Source organism: Ostrinia nubilalis, chromosome 5, assembly GCF_963855985.1.
Source record: "Ostrinia nubilalis chromosome 5, ilOstNubi1.1, whole genome shotgun sequence".
In the NCBI taxonomy this organism is placed as follows: Eukaryota; Metazoa; Arthropoda; class Insecta; order Lepidoptera; family Crambidae; genus Ostrinia; species Ostrinia nubilalis.
This window is the reverse complement of record NC_087092.1, coordinates 15,341,762-15,365,149: the sequence shown is the minus strand read 5'-3', so window position 1 is coordinate 15,365,149 and position 23,388 is coordinate 15,341,762. Positions and strand designations below refer to the sequence as shown.

The 23,388-nt window shown below is 40.0% G+C and overlaps 3 protein-coding genes across 3 annotated transcripts; 1 reads left to right on the top strand and 2 right to left on the bottom strand.

Annotated features, from left to right (window-relative positions):
• Position 1: 1 nt before the first annotated feature.
• Positions 2-2,669, bottom strand: LOC135072023 (dynein axonemal intermediate chain 4). Its single transcript, XM_063965947.1, has one exon. The coding sequence runs from the start codon at positions 2,448-2,450 to the stop codon at positions 240-242; it is 2,211 nt and encodes a 736-aa protein (XP_063822017.1). The 5' UTR covers positions 2,451-2,669; the 3' UTR covers positions 2-239.
• A 1,545-nt stretch (positions 2,670-4,214) lies between these two features.
• Positions 4,215-21,189, top strand: LOC135072020 (uncharacterized). Its single transcript, XM_063965943.1, has 5 exons — positions 4,215-4,282; positions 17,998-18,077; positions 18,166-18,714; positions 19,813-20,033; positions 20,484-21,189. The coding sequence occupies exons 1-5, from the start codon at positions 4,252-4,254 to the stop codon at positions 20,932-20,934; spliced, it is 1,332 nt and encodes a 443-aa protein (XP_063822013.1). The 5' UTR covers positions 4,215-4,251; the 3' UTR covers positions 20,935-21,189.
• Positions 21,181-23,179, bottom strand: LOC135072021 (THO complex subunit 6). Its single transcript, XM_063965944.1, has 4 exons — positions 22,972-23,179; positions 22,472-22,861; positions 22,171-22,333; positions 21,181-21,566 (listed from the first exon to the last, which is right to left on the bottom strand). Exons 1-4 carry the CDS (start codon positions 23,073-23,075, stop codon positions 21,246-21,248), a joined length of 978 nt encoding a protein of 325 aa, XP_063822014.1. The 5' UTR covers positions 23,076-23,179; the 3' UTR covers positions 21,181-21,245.
• Between the last annotated feature and the right edge of the window lie 209 nt (positions 23,180-23,388).

Here is a 23,388-nt window from a genome sequence, read left to right as displayed (position 1 = left end):
AATATTTTTTAAATATTTACTTATGGCATTTGTTTTTATTTACATAAGTATAGCTTTACATACCTGTTAATTGAATTTTTACCTCCATAGTTTAAGTAATAAACAAGTTTATAAATAATACTATATTCATCATTTTGATCTCCATCAATACGCCCAACGATACAGCATAAAAAATACAATAACTAGGAAATATTTACATCGGATTTAAAGTTCTCAATGACTAGATTATAATAAATTCATTATTTGGCATACTTTTCTCTAAACTTCTCCAGCTTGTCTAGTTGCTTCAGCATCTGTGGTCTGGTACAGAGAGCTTTCTTGATAGCCTCATCGAGCAGTTTTCTTTGATAAAATGGCGGTATAGGAGTATCCTCAAGGTGGAACGTGTGTATTCGTCCTGTCGTGTCTCCCACAAACACATTGTCACCCGACGCGGAAAACTTTATGTACGTCAGCACCACATTATTTGGGAATGAGTACTCGGCGCACGGCATATGAGTCTTACGACGCAGATCCCAAATGGACAAGACATTCCCGCTTATCGAAATGAGAACTGTGGAGTTGATTGGACAGAAAGCAACACCATACACTGCAGCCGGGCAGTTCAACGTCATTATGACGTCATCCATGCCTTCGAGCCAAAGCCTCACGGCATTATCAGCTCCGCAGGACACCAGCAACGTTCTCATAAAAGGCGAAAATTCCATGCTGTATACTGGGCCAGCGTGCGCTCTGAAAACTTCCATGTGCTGGTTCAAATAATGCGTTGAGCATTTGTGAATGCACCCTTCGTCGGTCCCCACGTAGTAAACGTGATCGATTGATGGATGCCATTTCATGCACAGAGCTGCAGGGTACCTCGTGATAGGAACATCGACCTTCAAGCAAGTTTTAGCCGTTTCCAAGCCTTTCATTTTGCCTTCCACTGTAGATATCCGCATCATAGGAGTGCAAATGAAGTCGTGAGTCTTAGTGCTCGTAAACTTGTTCAACCTCCCGTCCTGGCAAGCAGTCATCACGAATTCAGTGTTGTTCTCTGCTGCGCGCCAGTCTGTCACCCAAATTGGTTCAAAGCAAGGATTTGTGTCTCTCTTACTCTGAGCAATTTTCTTAACCGGATATGAAGTTATGTCTAAAATCAACACGTCCCCATTCGCGAACCCACACGCCAACCAATTTGGATTTCTTTCTGAAAAAGCAACAGAAGTAAGAGGATCATCGAAAGTGTAGACCCTTTCAGGTTTGCAAGGGTTTTTTGTGCACCAAACTGCAACGATGCCATTGAAACATTCAGCGTGAGCAAACTTTCCATGTCCCACTGCTAATATGTTTTCATTTCTGGGATTAAATGATATGCTTGTAATTGGACGACCTGCAGTATCTTCACACTCGAGCGTCCATAACGGTTTCATTGTGTAAATATACACCAAGTCTAAAGAGAGGGGATCTATCTGTATGAGCCCTCGGAACTTCTTTTGTTCACCAGAATACTCCAATGTGGCAAGGACCCGTTCAGTCAAGAGGACCGCGTCTAAAAATTCAGAAGTTGGTGCTATTTCTTCAAATGTTTTTCCTTTTCTCTCGTCTGTGTCTTCGGAAACTTTCTGTTTCTTTTTACGCAAAAGGGTTGGCTCAGCAGATTGATATAAAACCATTTCATCAGGTTCCTCTTTAGGCTTTATTTTGGCTAGCTTAGCGTAAGTGTCATGCATGTCCCACATAGAAGCGAAAGATATTGCATTTTTCTTCTGAGGTCTCGTAGCTAGGGTGTGACGGGTCTGTGTGACACATTCTTTGGTCTGAGTTTCTTCAATGACCATTTTCCTATTTCTGCCCTTTCCCACAGTAATATATTGATAATATTCATTTTCCTCTTCGACGATGTTCGCCTCAGTAGTCCCCTTTTCGTATGAAGAAGTTGGCAGTTCAAATAATAGAATTGTTTCTGTTTCTCTTAGCACAATCAATACCTCCGGTGGATAAGACATGATTGGTTTTTCTTTAGGCAAATAGAATGCTGAAGGTGCGATTTCTAAATCGATGTCATCGGGTATGAACCCTTCCTCAGTGTTGTATGTGTGATCGATGTAGATGTCGTCAAGGGAGATGGTGGTCGCGTAAACTTTCATTCCCATGTCGGCGGAAGACTTTGACTTGGACTTGGACTCCTTGAGCGCTAGATCGCTCTTTCTCCGCGGCTTGCTTTCGAAAGCTGCGTGTGAGAAAGTGTCTTCCATGGTCACGAAGTCGATATCGACGATGTTGTCAGGCGTGGCGTCAACGCCGTCCACGATTACGCGGTAAATTTGCCGCTTTTCCATAAAACTAAATGTGCATTTGCTTTTCGAGGATGAGTCTTCCACGAAACTAATTCGAGACACCTCGAACACTGAAGTGGTGGCATCTCCACCTGCATGCACCGCGTCTGTAGCGGACGCTTGAACAGCCATGATTACTGCTAAAGTTAATGCAAATAAGCAAATTAACTACCTGGGCATATCCTATTAGCGAATAAATAGGAAATAAATATTTTGCATAAAACACACAGTTTACGTTATTAGTGACATTGAAGTTTGTGACACATTTGACAAAATCGCGCCTGTTCAGTGTCATTTTCCCGTGTATGAAGACAAATTGCCACAAAGAGGTTGCAAATATAATTTTCTGCGATTATGGTGGTCGAGTACCATGCAATGATTACCGGTTCCGAAGTTCAGTGCATATCGCACACTCGTCGCGCCTCGCGGCTTCCCTTGCCTAGCCAAGCGCACATCCGCTGGGGCCGAGAGTACGGCTTCTCGTAGTAATTTGCATCCAGCAAAGAAATGCTCACGACTTGCGATTCAGGGTTCGATTCTTGGTTTTTTTATGGAAGTTCTCATAGTAGAGATGAGACGTATTTACTAGAACAGATCCACACACTAGGTATTTTACAGTACTAGGCGGCACCTATTCCAATTTTTTAAATACTTGATCCACCTAGTATTTTATAAATTACACGATTTCCGACCCTACCGTCAAAGTAATAGAGGTTATTATTGCGTAATCCGTAGTCGTGTATTACGCGCACCTAGTATTTCTCGCTAAGCTTATGTGCGAACGTAAAGATTCACTCCGTCTCTGTCTGACCAAACAAATTTGAGCGCGACGAAGCAAACGCACACAAACGTAGTCAAACCATATTCATGTAAATAAGAAAAAATAAATTATGTAAATATTTTTATGAAATTGATATCTTTTAAATACGCCAACTTTTAAGATGACAGTCCTAAGCCTGTTGAAGTATGAAGGGAGGAATTATTATTCAATTTCAAATTGCATTATTCATACTACGGTTGTATCTTTAAAAAAAAAAATATTTTAAAGTCATATTACGTGGATTAGTCCGCACTAGTCGCGTCAAGTATACTAAATTACTACGTACTAGGTGGAATAGGTATTTGGATCAAGTATTAATAAATACTAGGAATAGGTGCACCTAGTATCAAATTTACCTAGTATAACCCATCTCTATCTCATAGCTCCAATAAAATGGACAGCCGGATTTTAATGCAAAAATACAATGCAATTTATGCAATGTCATGCCTATTAGATGTTAAAAATAACAAGATCGTAGGTACTTACCTACTATTATAGCAGATATTGCTTTTTGTTAACACGTCTGTTATGGCATCATGCGACTGTAATTTAATAAATTGAACATAGTTCTTTATAACAAGCTAGTTAACGTTTCAGTACTCATTAGTTCCAATTAGTGTCTTAACAATTTCTTTTGTCTAGAATTGCTGAGCGATAGGTTTATTGAGCAAATTAGTTACGGAACCATAAGGATGGATAATAGAGCTTTTCTGCACATACTTAATTGGCTTCCATGTGCCCAGCTAAGTCGGAACTGGTGTCTTGCTGTTTGTTTTGTGCCATATGATGTTTGTTGATGCTCATTCTTTAGGTTCTTTTGATGCAGACAAGAAAATTCGAAAAATATCTACTGCAAAATCAGCCTCATTTATTTTACATTTGCAATTCGCAGCAAAATTTTTATTTGCATCAATCGGCACGGACCCCGAGTATCTTAATTCTCTCAAGCGTGGTAACCCTACCGGGACACATATTGTCAAACGGAGTTTATCCACCCCGGGACGCTACCGTCCGGCGCAGCCAGCCGTGACGGCGCCGGCCTGTGTTATCGCGGGCGGTGCATTAGCTGCGCGGGCGCGTGCCACGGAACACCTGTCTATTTGGATTGGCGGGATGAAGAGGATCTTCAGGAGATTCAAAGAGAGTAAGTGGAATCCTTATTTTTATTGTTTAAGGTCCAAATTCGACTGGTGCTTTTGCCGATTGATTCCATAAGGGTGATTGTCTCGACAAATGCAATATTTTGGCACGCGAGCAGATTAGGAAGTGGCACATGGAAATTGGCGTGCGTTTTCAACTGAGATTCTTGGGCATAATTTGACGTGAACTTCCTGAAATATTAAAATCCTTTTGTATTCGCCGCACATTGCCGCTGCATAATTTATGGCAATAATTATTACGGTTTTAACTTTCTTAAAAGACCCAGAGATTCCACATAAAAAACTAAAAGTCCCTATAAATACCTCGTCTTAAAATTGTGCTCATCTATCTACCACTACTTCGAATGAAGAAGAGGGAGAACAAGGATCCGCTGGTATCTAAGCTACTTACTGCAAGCAATATAATTTAAGTAGCTTACTAATTCAACAAATTCATGGAAGTCTATCTAATTTGGTAATTGTTTGGTCAGTTTGGCCTAAGCATCTTATTTGGCATGCGTGTGATCCGTGGGCGTAATCCGCAAAACGATTTCAGCGTTGAGCTGAGGGCCTAAGGCTCCATCTCTTTCATTGGCAACATCATCTCGTAATGAGTAAGAGAGACGAGCAAAGATTATATCGACCCCGTTTTGTGTATTAGGGCCTCTGCTGACTCATGGTCACCAGCCCATATAAGATCGTGTAGCGGTGACTTTGGATTTGGATGGTTGTGGGACGATTACCACAATTCTTTGTTAGGCACGTAATTATAGTCTTTGTTTCACATTAACTTTGCAAAAACAATAAAGATGCGCCAATGTTTTTAAAGCTTTAAAAGGTCAGAGATGGATGGAATGTTTCAGTAAATAGTCTAGTCTAGCTAGATACGCTCATAATTACTGAAATCTTGTTAATATGGAATTGTTCTGGTGTTCTGCACCGAAAAGGCCCGAGTTCAATTTCCGACAAGAGCGCAATATTGATCTTCAGAATCATGTCCAGTTTGTGAGTTCGAAAACTTCCCATTTGGCTATTTCATTGTTCTTATCACTATGCAGATAGAGATATAAAATGCATTCAACAGCCTTCCTGGTCGAGAGATTAAGCCAGATTTCCTAAACTCATGCAGTGGTCCGTAGAATTTGGAATTTCGCTGAAGACAAAATGTTTCATGATCATGAATTCGTGATATATCTATTGTGTTGTTACGAATAACAGTTACCCAGTTGCTGAAGTAGAACCTTTGTTAGTTCCGCGTCAAGATTAAGATAAGCAGAGCAAGATAGCGTACTTACACGTTTCGCTCATACCCTATTAATAAAAAAACAAAATGGCTCGCTCATGACGAGCGCATTACTTTTTATGAACCCTGCAATCAATTACTCAGTTCGACGACTTGCGCCCGCGCTTGCATAATTCTTACTTGTTTATTAAATCGGCGTAGTATCGCGTAAATTAATCGTCTTCATGGTCATGGCTAGTTTGAGAGCAAAAGGAGTGAAGCAGGGGTTCTCAAACTTTAACGCGTGCCCCCAAATAATAAGAATTTTGGAGACTGCAACAACAATACTACCCTGGGGTGCACCATCTTACTTTATCTTTATCAAACGTCAAAAGTCGGTCAAATTCCATACAAAATAGTGGTTATACACAACCTCATACACAACAAACAACCGAGGTTCAGTCAGAGCTTTGAGCTTATTTATTTCATCCAGATAAATATATTGTCCGCGTTCTTCCAATACAAACTCTACAAAAATCTGTAGAATAATAAAGGTTAATCCGTTCACATGACTTGCATGCATGGCAAGCGGTAACAATAAAATAAAATTTGCCTGCAGCTGCTCCGGTAGCTGCACGAACACACCGTAATAAAAGCAATTAGGTAGTCGTGACCCCACGTATGTAATGAATTAATTAATGTAACATTTAAATTAGTATTGATTTTGATAGTCAAATAATAGAATACAAAACTATAGGAAAACTTTTTTATTGTAAAAATATTGAGGTTGAGAGTCCTTTTCGCTTACGTGCTTTTATTGATGCTGCTAAAGTAGACGGCTTCAGGCTAGATATTAGCTGTCCTTCCGAAAAAGCTGATAAAATAGGTGTTGTTTTCTATCATAGTCACGATTTAACAAAAATGGAAATGTAGGAAAATCACGAGTATTTTCCAGTTAAAAGTTGGTTTTCAGCTCGGAAGTAGAAAACTACCCAGTTATCGACTGCATAAAACAATGTGTGTTTAATTATCCTTACTGAGTGGTGCTGCGTTTACCACTTTGAGAAACCCTGGAATGAAGCATCGGATACAGCTAGAGTCGGCTAATTCCTACTCGGCCCGCCCAGTTTTCGTCGGTGCGTGCGTGTGTACGCGCCGATCGATGCCGTGTATCGTAATTGCATCTCTATGGTCAGTAATAATAAAATGAGCCATAGTGGCCGGTGATATACGTACCTGTCTTAGAATCCAGCCTTTGGAGTCTGGACTCTGGACAGCTGCGTCGGTGTAATGGTGGTATATGTGCTGGCTGATCGCAGTGTTAGAGAATTCAAAAATGTTACGTAACTAACAGAAAAGTATTATCAGCCAGGTATGACTGATTCCCGTGAAAAAACTTATGGGTACACGTCATGCTTCTTAAACCCTTCATTAGTTTCGCTGAGCGTATGATAAAATGCTTGTAAAGTCGCTAGTTTTTCTTTGTTTTTGTTATGTTTCAAATTAAAGTCGGGCATTTATGCCTACTTATACGTCATGTAGTTAATGTTTTTTCACGAAAATACCTCGATACTGGGATTAATCAGACGTTACAATGTAGCGCAAAGGTTTCACCGCCTCTCTACATTTCTTCAGAACAAGATTACATACCATCTGAAAGGTTGTTCTCAGAAACCGTTTAAAAATTTACAGATTACACAAAAGTAGGTGAGGTCGTGCCCGAGAGCTGAGGCGTTGCAATTTCGAAATTGTTCAGTTGGGCCGTCACCGTGACAGGGCGAGTGTCCACGGGCGGCGCGGGCGCAGGTTAGAGGTCGGCGCGCAGACGAGGCCCGCCCCCCTAATTGCCGCGCCCCACGCAAATAAATAATTTTTATTCACCGGCGAGATCACGCTCCCTCTTGACCTTAAATTACTGTACGTAAAGCTCTTTTTTGTTAAATTTTAATCGGTTTCCCGAATGCCAATGGAATACCTTCGTGGGCACCGAAAAGCAGCCAGCGAGCGATGATCGCGCTTTTGTGATACCATCGCCTGCGTCGAATTGTTAATGATACGTTCTCGGCCTCGCACAGATGTAATAATTAAACTTTTTGAGATAAAGCACATACATACATTACGCGGGTATGTGAGAATAAAACAATTTCGGTACTCTACCGATTCCGTTGGCCCCGCTGGGTCAGCACCGCCAATATATGCAGATATGCAAGCATTTTTGTCTTTATTGTGTTTCCTTGTTACTTGTCTCCACAAAACTTTCGCTGCATACATTTATATCCTTATCCGTGAAAATACATGGAATTTCTTATGGCTTTTCGTGTACTATCATAAAATAAATTATCTTTATGGTTTTTGAATTCTTAATTCTTTCTTTGGCATATGTTGCTGTTCTTCGAGTGGGTAGGTAGCTGTACTTGACTGCATACCTTACGATTTTATCGGATTGCATTTCCTTTCGGCAAGATCAAATCAAGAGCTAAAACATGTGCCTAGTTACATGACTTGGTGTGATGTAGATAAAAAGATTTAAAATGAATTACGAGTAAATTAAAAGGCCAAGATGTAAAAAAATAATATTCGCAACACAATAGCAACGATTAACAAAAGAATTTAAATACTGAAGAATTTATCCAACTGATAGAAAAGGTTAAAAAGTCGCCTTCCTTTGATGACATCTCATCAAAACTCTACATTTACTACAAAGTTGCTTTCATTTGCAAGCGACGTGCACAAAGGAATGACAGAGCATTTGATTGTAATGATGCCCGTCCAAGTTAACATTCTTCTCAAATTGCATTCTCCTTCGCTCCTAAGATAAACTATGCAAGTTGCAGATTTTGTAATCCTACGCGATTGAGGCGGTCATTGAAATAGCGCAAAGTGGAAGCGACATCTCCCCGAGCATGTCCCATCGATGAGCATCGCAAATTGAAGGTAGGCAAGTAAAACATGGGTATGGTGTTATTTGAGAATAATTACACATTTCAGGGTCTTGAGACTCTTGAGATTCACCCTTGTAGAAACAAGAGCGATACTATAAGGAAGGGAAAAAGCTAATCCCATCAAAAACAATACTTGTCAAAAAAACCAAGTCTCGCAACTCAGTTGTTCTACGGTAAAAAGTTGTGAGATCCATGTAATACCAAGTCCAGGCCAGGAAATCTTTAACGTTTTACATAAATTATTGACTTGGCCATCGCACTAAATAATTTAATTTACACGTGTTTTCATGCGATGGCCAAGTCAATATATTTATGTAAAACGTTAAAGATTTCCTGGCCTGGACTTGGTATTACATGGATCTCACAACTTTTTACCGTAGAACAACTGAGTTGCGAGACTTGGTTTTTTTGACAAGTATTGTTTTTGATGGGATCTCATTTCTTTTTGTATTTTGTAGACAGCAGTTATGTATCTAGAAAACTGGACCGAAATTGAAAAATTTTACTCGACTTGGCGGTTGCACTACCGTGCCCCCAAATCTCATTTCTTTTTGTATTTTGTAGACAGCAGTTATGTATCTAGAAAACTGGACCGAAATTGAAAAATTTTACTCGACTTGGCGGTTGCACTACCGTGCCCCCAAATATTTTAGTTTTTCCTTGATTCATACACCAAACACTACTTATATTCCAAATTTGAAGCTTCTAGGTCTGCTAGAAGTGCCTTAGAGTTTTGATGATCGGTGAGTCAGTGAGTCAGTGAGTGACAAAATTAAGTAACTTTGACCCGTTATAATTCTTAAACTACTGGTTCAAATTGAATGAAATTTTAAATATACCGTGTCTTTACAATGCCTGCATAGCTAATGAAAATTCAGCCTTCTAGTTTTATCCACAACGAAGTTACAGGCGGTCGAAAATGGCCTGAATTGCTTCGAGAAAAGGATGGTACGGCCGTGCCGCTTTTTTGCTCGACTTGGTGGGGGCACTGCCGTGCCCCCAGATAAATTAAGTTTCTGAAAATGACATTTCAGTCCCGTGTTTTATTAAACCACAAGCTTGTGATTGGTGGAATTTCAATATTTGGAGCATGTTGAAGAAATTTTCTTTCGTGAAGTTCTAATATCCGCTCAAACGCAGTCAAAAGCATACATGCGACGATGTCGAAGGCATTTTAACGATTTATTACCCAAAGCAATTTCAAATTTCTTTGTACATGCTATTTCCAGCTTCCATAATCGAGGCGTGGATTCCGCACGTCTCTCACCCATTTTCTAGAGATGTCACCATGACGCTCGGGTGGCCGCGACGAATCGCGAAACGTTTGCGATTATCGATTGGTCACAGTGTGTTTTGTCGCGTTAGGAAAGCGCTCCACTGACCTGAGACTAAATTTGCTTTCTATTGTTGATAATGCAGACTCATTATCAAATGCAAATCATTCGCCATGCGCGCCCAGACTGATTAGAAACCTGTTGGTTATGTATGAAATGCAAGACCCAGGAGTTCAAAGGAAACCTTTGACCTGAAATGAAATAGAAATATGAGACCGGAACGAGTAATATTAAAATGAATTGAAATGTATGGATATGATATTGAAGTGATCATGATACGACTGACTCCGTCCGTAAACATCCAAAAGACTCTACTTGGAAGAGTATTGTCTGCCATTGAGATAAAACATCGTTGAATGGTATTGTTGGATGCAAACACTGCCATCAACATCATAGCGATCCAATGATTGAGGAAGTGAAGGTAAAAATATCATCTATACATTTTCTCGGTAAAGTATGCGAGAATCATTGTGAATTTACGTTTATTATTCAAAAATGTGCTCGTGAGTGCGCGAGTCGGGACCCGACGCCGACACTCGACGTAATGCGCCCGCGCAATTTCGCCTTTTCGCCGATTGCTGCGTGCGAGTCGGGTGCGAGACCGCGGCCCGCCCGCAGCATAGGGAAGTATGGTCGGCAGACCAATGCCTAATGACTAGTTGCATTAAAGATGCATTACGTGTCAGGGCAAATATACTGGAGGTTAATCTAGACTTAAATGCCGACCTCTCTTGAATGGCTTTCTGGAATTAAATTGCATTTATAATTCATTTTAATACTCACGATTCTAAACAACCCGCGATTCTGAACGTGGCGCACATTATTCTCCATTAAATTAAAGAGGTGAGCTATGATTATCTGAAAAGCAAGAGTCATTGATTGGCATATTGTTACGTCGAGCTGGATTACCATAATCATATTGGCAGTATATTACGGCTACTACGCCCAAAATAACTTTCACTATGGCCAAAGCCGAACCAAAATCGCGGGAGTTTGTGTTGTGTGTTACGCGCGCGCGCAGTGTTCTCACGGTGCAATTATCGGTTGCCTACGGAGCCTGCACTTGCCACTTACCTTAATTTTGTTCCCGCTTTACCAAACTGATTCCTGCCCGCATCTGTGAGTCTGGTGGTTGCTAATTTCAGTTCATTTGTTTGTGTTAAATAAACGGTGTAATGCAAAAAGTTACATCGTGCATTGGATTTTCTCATCGTTTATTATTTACAATGTGCATCAATTAAAATCTGTTATGATCAGTAAGTTGGTAAAAAACGGGAGCGAAAATTCTCAAGAGATTGTAATTTCGTAGGAGTGAGGCTGTATCACAATAAGTCGATAATTATTAGGTACCACCTATATCCTAAGCTGCGTGGGGGGCGTTTCTAAAAATATTCCAACATAATGAGTTATCGATAGTGATCTTCGTAATAACACGCTTAAACTGATCACTAGTTCAAAGTTTAAGTATTAAATAAAAAAGGAACCAATAATTTATGTCTATTTATTATGAAATATTTATAGAGGACTTAGTATATGCCCGCGGCTCCCCACACGTGGATTTCGTATCAAAAGAAAGATCGCACATCTTGAAATGTATGTAGATATGAAACTCTATCAGTCGTAAACATGTAGCTTATTTTGGTAAAAAAAAGTCGTGCAGTTTGGGAATCCCTGTCTAGTAGAAACCCTAAACGGGTCAATAACAAAGGGTTATAGAATTAAAAGTGCAAAATTTGAATATTCATTCTGTTTATGAGTGTAAATTATAAATATTTTCGTCAGAAGACCTTAAAAAATTCCATGGAAGATTTAAACCATTTTCAGCAATCTGAGGATCTATGGCCACTGTACAGTGAACCTTGCGAGCTTGTCTTATGGTTGAAAAATCAAACCCCAACATAAAGGGTTAAGGAATTCGTGGAGTAACACCTGTGCTCTTCATCATCCAAATCAGAAATCTTTGAGGAATTTGAAAAATCACGCATTTCGTGGGCCAACAATGGGTATGCGTGCGCATAGCTTCCCTGTCACGGTGCGACGCGCGTACGCACGTTTTGGGCGGATCGTGTCGCGGGGCGCATTCCGCCTGTAGGGTAGGCTGGTGACAATAAAAAAGCCAGACCACATTTTTCAAAATCTTTTACCCCAATTTTCTCTACGGTCAAAGTACCGGTTTTCTAGCTAAAGAATATCAGTAATCCGTATCATATAAACTTATGTTAACAGCTATTTTGACGGCTGTTCTGTTAAGAAGGGAATGCCCTACGGCTTGGTCAGTTTGGTCACCCTACTCGCGATACATTCCCACCATAGCGATATGCTCGTGAGTTCGGTTATCCGTTGTCTTCCATTTTCATGTCTCGTTTATGGATGATAGATATGTGAAATGGAATGTAACGCAGCCCGAGATTTTGGGACGCGTTTTTTAAATTTTGAAATCTTTGTTAATTCATCAAGTGTGCGTATCAAAACCAAAAAAGGCGAGATTTATTGCAACAATATCTATTTTATCGGTAAATAATATTTACCCTCCCGACGTTTCGGCTCGGTTGCACGAGTCATGGTCATGTCTGCCCGCGACCATGACTCGTGCAACCGAGCCGAAACGTCGGGAGGGTAAATATTATTTACCGTTAAAATAGATATTGGTGCAATAAATCCCGTGAAGTGATAATTTTATAGTAAAAAATGCAACATAATAGTTTAAAATATTATATCAAAAAAGGCGAGTTTGCGAAAAATTTATAATTTTGTTACTTCGTCTCATACTAAATTCGTATTGATTCACTATTGTGTTTAAATACAGAGAGACATAGAAATAGTACCTAATTCGCGTGTAGGCGGCACACGCTAAAAGAACAAACTATAGCGTGAGAATCGGCCCCGGATAGTCATGTCTAGAGATGTGCCGCTGAGAAAGTTCTCGTTCCCGGCAATATTCCCAGTGAGAATATTCTCAAGAACTGAGAACGCTCCCGGGAATATTCTCAGTGTTCTCGACAGAATACATTTAGTTTTAATTTTAATTTTGTTGTTTATATGTGGTATTATTTGTAATGCTTCGATGTTTTATTAACTGGGCGTTAAGACTAGTCGTTATAAACAAGGCATGAAACGTGTGAGTGAAATATTGCTGTCTTGCTCACTCTTTTTGTGGCGAACGCGTACCGCGGCTTTAGGACTCGGCTACGGTATTTGAACATGAGTGTGCCTCTGAGTTTTAAGGCCCTTGCCACTCTGGCGGATTTCAAGCGGATTCAAAGCGGATTTAAAGAGGAGCGGCGACGCGACGGCGACGGCGCGTGAAAATATCGTGAAGCTTCCCGAAGGCTGTCCAACCGAGCTGGATTCGATGATTGACCTTTTTTTTTTCGAAGTTGGACCTACCTAACTGGACTGTTTGTCCCAGGTATACATTGTTGTCAACAACTTCGAGTGTAGAGTCTCCAACTTTTAGAGGAGTGGGTGGGTGGGTGCAACACGGATTTTAGACATGATTTTTAAATCTTGTCCATGGTCATTTTGAGACCCACTTGTTGAGAGACTCTATTGAGGCCATCGAGCATTGTGCCTAGATCTTCCTGCTAAATCCGCTCCAGCCCAGAAGCTTGAAAACATCTTCTAGGGCGGTGGTGATGACGTCTCCCTGTCTCATCCCTCGCTGCAACTGGATAGGTTTCGGGTCCTGATCTTGAAACGGACTGTTACTATGGCGTGTTTGTACAAGCCTTTCAACACTTCAATGTGTCGATAGTCAATTTGGCACAGTTGGAGAGACTGCAGCACTGCCCATAGTGCCCATGTCTCAATCGAATCGAAGGCTTTCTCATAGTTCACAAACGCAAAGGGGCTGATTATACTTCTTGATCTTCCGTATAATCTGCCGTAGCGCATATTATTATGGTCTATGGTACCTACTAAAGCCTTTTCAGAAACCGGCTTGTTCGGGGGGCTGAAAGTTGTCAAGCCTGCTAGCGTGACAATTCGTAATGACTATCAAAAACAGCTTATAGATATGGCTCAGAAGCGAAATGGGTCTATAATTCTTCAACAAGGTTTTGTCGCCTTTTTTGACGAGGAGTATCACCATACTTCTTTGCCATGCCGTAGGCGTAATTCCCTTGAGGATGACGGAATCGAACAGCTTCTGAAAAGCCTTTAGTACCGGCGTTCCACCTGCTTTCAGAAGCTCAGCCGTGATTACGGTGCCTTGTTGTTTTTCAACTGTTTGAGAACCATTCTAATCTCGTACAGACTAAGATCAATCTAGCTAGCACGTATTTTATATAAACATGTGTCAAATGATCCGTCAGACAGGCTATCCACAACTTATCCAGAAGTGGCGAAACAGGCCCTTACTAAACGATTGTGAAATATGCCTTTAATGTCAAATGTAAAGAATAGTTTAAAAAACTAAAAACACGCTTTTAATTACTAACAGGAATCATTAGGACCCTGGACATTATCTAGCACTTAAAGATATCGAAAAGACAAATCCAATGAACCCAAACTCGATGTGATTCCACCGTTTCGTTTAGGAGTTCCTTTGGCCACCTTCCAGTCCCATCATCAGACCAGCTGGTACCACAATATTGTATTGTCATCTAATCTGCATAAAGTTTCATGATGATACAAGTCTTAGAAATGCATGTAATCAGATTCTAAGATTCCATTACATAGTTAGTTACATACACGACGACCTAATAAAAGCGTGTTAAAAACGAAAAAATTGACAGTTATATTATTTAATTGCATGTAAAAAGAAATTTCTGTCATCTTACATATCATTAAAACGACATTTCACGACGAAAAAAATAAAATGTAATAAAGGAACAGTTGCCGAGAATATTGCTGAGAAAGTTCCCGAGAATATTCTCGGGAACACTGAGAATATAGCCTTTCTCTGCAAATAGAGTGTATTGTTTAATATACACTTATCTGTCGACTTAATTTAAAACTATTTTACTTAAGAAAGTTTGTTTATTTCCATTTGATAAACATGATTCTCAACCTTTCTCACTTAGGAGAACGCTCCCGGGAGCGCTCCCGAGAATATTCTCAGTGAGGAGAGCGTTCTCGGGAACGGCACATCAATAGTCATGTCAGATATCTTTACTGATGAATAACTGTTTACATAGATAAGTCAATAAATCAATATGCAATAACTAATAACTTTGCGTTCGGTAGTGTAATAGAATTTATAATCCTGATTGGGAGAGCAATCGTCATCGGGATATAGAGTCGTCAATTGCTTAAGGCTACAGGTTCATAAGGAACTGTCTGCAACCGAAGTAACTGAAACAATTACGACACAACCAATGCATAGCAATAAACTTAATTAAAAGAGCAATAACGACGTAAAATAAGACGCAGGCGCAGACAAACTGTGATCGCGACACGAGCCGCAACCGTCGCACTTTCCAATTTTGAGGAATGTACAAAATACTAAATGTTGTCTGGGTTCATAAATAAAGAATAAAACTGACGCTACACATGTTACGAGAATCTAGATAAACAAACTAATACTTTCGAAGCTATAATTTGTATCTTTACGGGCCTAGAGATTGGAAAACTAAACAATACATTTCTGAAATAGGTATGCACCAGTGACCAGACCATACGCGCATGGACACAATGTAAAATTATTTGTATCAAATGATCAAATCGCATCGCAGTGATTCGGTCGGCGACAATCAGGGAATTGGAATCGAATTATCATTAATTTCCATTTAGATTTGGGTTGGTTGGTAGAGACAACATTGCGGTTGCACTTGCAAGTGTTTCTAAATGTTCACTTTCTAAACCTAATCAGCCATTTCGGAACTTATAGATGTCTGCTGATGAGCTAATTAGTACGCGCATCCTACAAGCCAGAGACTTGGTTTCAAGCTCTACTAAGTCTGGGACTAGGTAACTGAACTTGAGAAAGATGTGTACAAAGTTAACTACCTATTAAATCGAATGCATCTTAACTGAAATCAGCTAGGTAACCTATCTGAACTCATGGTGATCAACATTGGATATGTTATATCGCAAGATTGAGTCAATAAAAAGTAAATGATTACTTTTGTTGCTGCGAAACTTTCGTCGTGTTTGCCAATTTTACCATCCGCTGGCTTACTCTCATCATCATAAAATAAATTAAATTTATTGGGGATACATTAACATAATTCGAGCTGACACAAGTTATCTGAACAAACAAAATTTTAAACCGGCTTTTTATTTTATGGATCCATATAATCCTAATTTGTTACCCATAAACCCGGCATATAAAGTTCGGGGGACCCTTGAGGTTATGTGCGTTGATAATTCGCGTTTTTTTGGATGTATAAAAAGGAACATTCCATTTTAAAATAAATAAAAGGGAGGCACTCCAACTGCACCAAGTCTTGCACATGCAAGCATACATTGCCAACATAATTCACATTTAACACCAAAGTGCATTGAAAAGCTGAGGTTTCAATGGGACCAGCTTTGAAATCTCAGAACAGTCACCAATACCGAACTAATTAACTGACCGAGACTAACTTACTTAATCGAAATGATTGTGTCATTATTATCGTTCTAAATTGTTGTTGTTGATCTGATAGGGAAAGTCCATGGTACAGAACAACTGTCAATAATTTCGGCTTAAAACAGCAGCCAAAATCTTTTTTCAAGTTGCGCTTAGAAGATCAAATATTATTAATTCTATGAATAAAGCCTCGATTGAAACAAACAACTTAATTACGCAGTTACGTAAATAACTAAAGAAAGAGAATAAGTTCGCAGTGAGAATCTACTGGCGCGGCGCATACTGGTCATTATAACGCGCGTTGATGAGCGCGTACCCGCAGATATTTCGTACGTCAGTGCTGGTAACGTAATTGAAACACAGAGAAAGGAAACCTTGCATGTTGCCGTAAATTGCTAGGAAGATTGAATGCTGTTGAGGTTTACTACTAAAACGTAAGTATCTGTTAGTCAAAATGTTCATGGAGTGTACATGGGAGAGACTAGCAGAGTAAACAGGGATAGAAGAATTTAATCAAGGAAAAGCATTGTTCATACTGGCGAATATAATTTATTTACAGTAAGCTATTGCCTACACCGCTATCAAAATAGACGATTATCATGATTAATGTAGAGTTCATGATAAGTTTTAACTAACCGTAACATAATTAAGTACATGTTGAACAATTTCCAAAGCAGGCAACCTGGCTGTCAACAAAAGTCCAGTTAACAAAAAAGTTATTGTCTCACTGATCACACAATGCGTTAGAATGTACCCGTGTTATAAAGCTAACGAAAAACAAACACAGGTGTCGAAACACCGAACAACTAATTTAAAAGCGTGAGAAGTGTTAAAACGTCTGCCCGCCGTTTAGAACGCATTGTTTTGCGCTTAGCAGCTAATTACAGATTCGTGACGAAGAGATTTACAGTATCGTGGTTCGGTTATGCGAACGCCCGACAAAAATCTACAAAGTGTATTATTATGTAATTTATTTAGTCTTTATTACGAGCTAACGAACGTGCTTTAGAAACTAAGATAGTATCTATTCCAAAATTATTAGCACATTTTAAAAGTGCTTCAACAAGGAAGAATTTTGGGACCACTTTATTAAATGTTATCGAATACAATATCTGGATGACATCTAGCTTCAATACAATTGTAATAAAATAAACAGGTAAATTGTTAAGTTAAATGCTAAATGTTATGTCCTAGAAATGAGCTGAAAGTTTAGAGCCTCGTAATAGTGGTTCATTGACAAATACTCGTATCTTATAAAAACACAAGTAGTATTCATTAGAGAATGCATAATGAAGCCTGTTCGTGACCGAAGGCTGCGGATCGTGTGGCCGCGGCCGGGGCGCGTAGAGCGTACGGCGCCCGCGCAGCCGTGAGAATGCGCGGGGTTCGGCGGAGGGTCTCGGCGATAGTGTATCAGCGAGGGCAGTGCTGGGCGCGAGGCCGCGCACGGTGGGCGGACACCACTCCGCTCGGCTCGGAAGCCGCACCCGCCACCCGCGTCCACGGCAGCGCGCGTACCCTCGGGACTGCATTGTTCCACACACCACTCGCGCGCCCACTCTCATTGTTTTGACTGCGCCTTTATTATTTATGCCCAATAATCCGCTCAGCTGACTGTGGTAATAACACCCGTATTAATTGCATCCGCTGAGGAGTTACGATCGATTGTAATTTAATTTATGATTAATCGGACGCATTTCGCTTGCAGAGATCTCGTTTAAGGAGTCACCGCCGCCGTACCGCGAGAGTGATGACCAAGGAGAGCGCCATCGGGAGTTTAACGATCCGGTACGTCGTTAATTTATATTAATTATCATCAACTGTGTCGCGATTAATTAAACAAAAAGCCGAATAAATATTTGTGTACCTGTTTCAGGTTAGTGCGCCAGCGTGCGAAGTCTTAGACTTGTTGGCGAACTGTAAAATCACGCCACGAGCAGATGAAAGTCAGGAATCGGAGGTCGAGTACGCGGAAATCAAAGACATGGGGCTGTGGCACTCCACGCCCCTGGCGCACCGGCACAAGTCCAAGATATCGCTGACGTGGGTGCTCAAGGAAAACTTGGAGAGCACGAAATTACCGCTAGATAAACTGCAAAATGAAGACAAGACGAGAAAAACAAACAGCAGTAACGTCGATCGGCATCAACGTCATAATCAGAAGTTCAATGAAAACGAACGTTATCGAAAGTGCATGTATAGAGATGTGAAAGACAGGGTCGTGGGACGCAATGAGTACTATCATAATTTGAAGTTTAGGAGTGCGTGCGAAGAGTTTGTGAATGGTCAGGACACTTTTTCTGATGACACTAGTGTGGCTACCGAGGAGTACACAAGGAAGAAGCACCGGCATCGGCATAGAAGGAAGAAGAAGAGCAGTAAGTTCGGCTACGATATAAGAGATTTGGACAGCTTCTTAAGCGAGGTGAGCTTTCTGACTTATAATTGCATGTTTTTGTAATCAAATCATTCACTAATGCAAGTGTTAAAAATAATAATGTAAAATTAAAGTAATTGACGGGTCAATAGCTGCACCATGAAATTTGAACGGACTCTTAAAGCCAGAAATAATTAAGAAAGTATTGTGTAACCTGTTTTAATTTACGAAAAAAGTCATTCATCATCCTTCGGCGCATTATATCGAGTATTAACGGGCTCTCCGTACAAAAGAATTTAAATGCACTTGTAAATCTCGCTCATTACTCATTTCTGCAATGTTATTATGACATTATGGTATACAATCTGTTTTTTGTGCGTATCCCGAGCGAGTATTGAACATTGTAGGCCGCGAAATTGGCGCAAAATTGGACAAGGCATAAATTGCTCGTCATTTTCGAAATCTTTGGGAACGTTTAATAAAGAGTTTCGCTTTGGGCTTCGGAACGGACGATTACCGGGCATTATCTTTGGGATAATAATCCGTATTGTTATGTTCTTTTGGCCTATTTTGGTGTCGTCGGCGGCTTAACGTTAATCTTAAAGTGGACGGGTCCATTCATCAATGCAGTTTATTTAAAACAACAATATATCTTGTGGAGGTTAAGCGTTACGGTGTTAATTGCGCAGGACCATTCGACTCGTAATGTTAAATTTAATGGGAGACTATAGGTTCTACGTTGCAGTTATTCGTTTCCGACCTTTGAACATTTATAATTTATTGAGTGTGAAATGTAATGTGTCATTTGAGAAATAATTTATGAACTGAGTTCCTCCGTGTCATAAATCTGAAACATTAAGCTTGAATATTTATTACTCTTTTACCTGTGGTTTTGAATGGAAATTAGATCGCTTCATGGATTACATTGGCTATTTTTATTCTGGAGACTCACACAGTGTGCATGCCATAGTAATTAACTTGCCGCGAATAAAGCTCATTCACGTTCGATACAATTAAAAACTTTTTATGAGGGTCATTAAGTTTCGATTTCTATAAAGCATTTGACCAAGTCTATCTTAGTGCATCAAGTACTTTACTACCAAGTATCGTGCATACATTAATCAATTACCTAACTGCCATTTATAGGCCTCGATAGACCGGCCGGGCAACATTCCGGTGGTGGTGGCGTACCCTACAACTCTTTACCAGACGCAAAAGGACTCCCAAAGGGAGTTAACTTTGCCCCTCGGGACTGTCGTCAATGCTGTGTTCAAGAACCAGCAGTGGCTGTATGTGCAGACGCCGCATGGGGACGAAGGATACGTCATGTATAACGCATGCCTGCCGCTGGGGATTTTGCCTAACAGGTACGTTTAATTACAAAGTTAGTAATTCAGTAACAATCAGGAAGCATATCTATTCTTAAGGATGAGAGATGACGGTATACGCAAACACTCAAGGGGCGGCGATACCTATAATGAACATAAACTTGCCTACATTGTATACTCAGGAATAATTAAAGGTCGCTCCGTAAAGTGGTTTCAATTCGATTCGTATTACACAGAGAGATATGACCAATATTTAAAATTGGTTTAGATCGATAAATATGCAAGTGCATTTTGCTTTTGAAATGGTAAATAATATAGTTGGACTATTTTGGTATGGATTGAAATATAGACAGACGTACCTATTACGGCGTAAAACGTAAAATTTACGCGAATTTGTTTTCATAGGGTTCCTCAGGGTTCCCTATGAAAATATACCTTAGTCGGTGGATAATAATGGTTAAAATTGATCGAAATATTCGTCTTTTTCAGGTCATCGCCCCAAAAGAAGACGCCTTGCTGGGAGAGCAGCACGGACATCTACCCGCGGCCGTGCGGGAACCTCACGGACACCGAGAAGGAGCAACTGCGCGGTCGCACCCGCTCCGAGTCGCACTACCGTCCTCGGCGCCGCGTCAACAACTGCGCCGAAAAGGACTTTGACACCCTATACCTAAAGACCAAATCCGTCTGCTCCAACATCGGCCGCGTCCACGAAAAAGAAAATTTAAAAGTGAAAAGACAAACGTTGTTGGTGGTTAACAGTGACTATAGGGGCAGTGACTTGAACAGAACTCTGTCAGTGCAGCAGGGAGACGTGGTGATATTAGTGCAAGGGACCGCAGTGGAATCGGACGTTGACGCCGAGTGGTTCTATGTTAGGAAGAAAGATGGCACACAGGGTTTCATACCGGCGGCCATTGCTGGTCATGGTTATATTTGAATGTGTGTATAATATTATGTGTAAAAGCTTCAAATCCACATTTTTTATTTATATTACGCAGTGTCATGGCCACTGCAACTAATCAAGATACATAATTCATGAATGTCATCAATCAGTATGAATAAAATCAAGTCCATGAAAGTATTATAATTAACAATAAATAACTTGGTCTTATTTTTTAATGGCCAAGGTGTGTAGTGTGTGTAGAAAGTTTCAAAGGTGTAAATTGTTAATAAAAACTGATAATTGTTTTAACTGACTTTTATTACAAACTTATACACAAGTTTATTTACTAAAACAACTATTTTAACTTACCGAAAATGTAATATTTGATCTCTGTAGTTGAATGTTGTGCACAAATCGATTTCGGGGCTTGAGCCTGCGATAGCCAGTACTTTATTGGGGCTCGTCCTCAACACTGCAGAATAGACTGTAGTAGCCGACACTGGTAGTTCAACTTTGATTTCTCCGGAATAGTTCAACTGGTACAAATGCTTGGCTGTGCCTCCTGCTACTATACAATCATCGTGGAAGTAGGACACATGGATGCCATGGTCAGGTAGGTCGAATACTGTGACGGCGTCTAGTGAGCGTAGGTGCCATAGAGACAGGCGAGGGCCTCCACCACAAACCTTGAAAAAATATAGGTGTGATAAATTCAAGAAATCATCTATAATACTAATATTATAAATGCGAAAGTAACTCTGTCTGTCTCACTTTCACTCTCTTTCACTTCATTGGTCGGCCGTTTGGTGTAGTGGTTCGAATCGGACTACTAATCCGGAGGTTGCGGGTTCGATTCCCGCACAGTACAAACATTTGTGTGCATGAACATATTTGTTTGTATTGGACTGGGTGTTTTCTATGTATAATATGTATGTATTTACAAAAAAAAAAAGTATTTAAGTATGTTCATATCCGTTGTCTAGTACCCATAGTACAAGCTTTGCTTAGTTTGGGGCTAGCGGCGCAGTGTAAAATGTCCAAGGATATTTATTATTATTATTATTATTTACTCTTAAACCACTGAACCGATTTTGATGTAATTTGGTATAGAGATAGTTTGAGTCCCGGGAAAGGACATAGGACAGTTTATATCCCGGTTTTTGAAACAGGGACGCGCGCCATAAAGTTTTTCTGTGACAGACAAAATTTCACGTGGGAGAAGCCGTGGGTGGAAAGCTAGTTCTAAATATTATATCATTGAAATAGAATAGGATAATACAAATTGCTTACAATCCAGTCATCTCCTAGGGCTGCAGAACCGACCCACTTGCCAATGTCTGGACGGCTGACTTTACTGTTGCTGTGGGGATTCAACTTGTTATGGGACTTGCCTGTTCTTACATCCCATATGAGGACATCACCATCCTCGCCTGCAGTGACTAGCTGGTTGTTCCTGAAAATAAAACTTTGATTTACTACAGCAATTACTCTAAAGGTTTCTCTTCTAAATGCTTAACAAAGGAATAAGTACTGCAGATATTATCAATGATCATAGGGTGTAAAACGTAAAGATTTAGGTATTAATACTCACTTTCCATGAACTGAGTGTATGTAATCAGTGTGTCCAGTCATAACTGAGGTTTGCTGTCCATTCTCCAGATTAAAAACATACAGTTTATTGTCGCCACAACCTGCATACAGCTTCCCTTCATCGTCAGACACCCAGAGGCTATTGACATCTATCTGTTCCAACGCAGACTGAGATGGTATTTTGATCACCCATGATGGTTTGCTCAGCTTTGCACCCAAAACACCCTTCCAGTCCCATCCGTATATCAAATTAACAGATCCAACGATCAGAAACTTTTCTGTAGTAGCTAAACTGCATATCTGATGGCCTGAATCAAGACTATGTATGTGTTTGGGCTGATTGTAATCCGTCGTAAGCAATTCGACTACAGGATTCAATATTCGATCAAGACTGAAAAAATAACAAGAAATTTTCATTAGAATATGAATACACACCACATTTTTCGCTTTCTGTAGTTATTTTCCACTTATTTTCGTTAAAATTGACTAAAATAAACTCACTCAAAAACTGCCAGTTGTCCATAGATATTGCCGGCGACTAAATATTTCCCACAAGGAGAAAATGTTTGGCCGAGAATTGTATTGTATAATATTTTATCCAGCATTTTGATGTAGATCGAAGTCACAGAAAGTAGGTACAAATAATATAAAATATTTATTACTATTCACAAGAAAGAATGGTAAACAAACTACATAACCTCAAACCCAAACAACAATGACGTATTTTTTTTTAATGTTTGATTCCATTTTTACGGCTCTGGGCTCTGGGTTCTAGCCAAACTAGCTCTTTAATTTGTGATGACTTGCCTATATTTTTTATTGCCTTTTGACTGATAATTCTATTTGTTCAAAAAATAATTAATTTCCGTTAATATAATTCATCAATGAAATGCAATGAAATGGTTCAAAATATTTTAT

Coding starts and splice junctions, on each gene's coding strand:
- LOC135072023 (XM_063965947.1), bottom strand. CDS start 2,450: ATGGCTGTTCAAGCGTCCGCTACAGACGCGGTGCATGCAGGTGGAGAT.
- LOC135072020 (XM_063965943.1), top strand. CDS start 4,252: ATGAAGAGGATCTTCAGGAGATTCAAAGAGA. Junction 4,283..17,997: donor CTTCAGGAGATTCAAAGAGA/GTAAGTGGAATC, acceptor TTTCGCTTGCAG/AGATCTCGTTTAAGGAGTCA. Junction 18,078..18,165: donor ATCGGGAGTTTAACGATCCG/GTACGTCGTTAA, acceptor TACCTGTTTCAG/GTTAGTGCGCCAGCGTGCGA.
- LOC135072021 (XM_063965944.1), bottom strand. CDS start 23,075: ATGCTGGATAAAATATTATACAATACAATTCTCGGCCAAACATTTTCT. Junction 22,334..22,471: donor ATACACTCAGTTCATGGAAA/GTGAGTATTAAT, acceptor TTTTATTTTCAG/GAACAACCAGCTAGTCACTG. Junction 21,567..22,170: donor CCCTAGGAGATGACTGGATT/GTAAGCAATTTG, acceptor TATTTTTTCAAG/GTTTGTGGTGGAGGCCCTCG.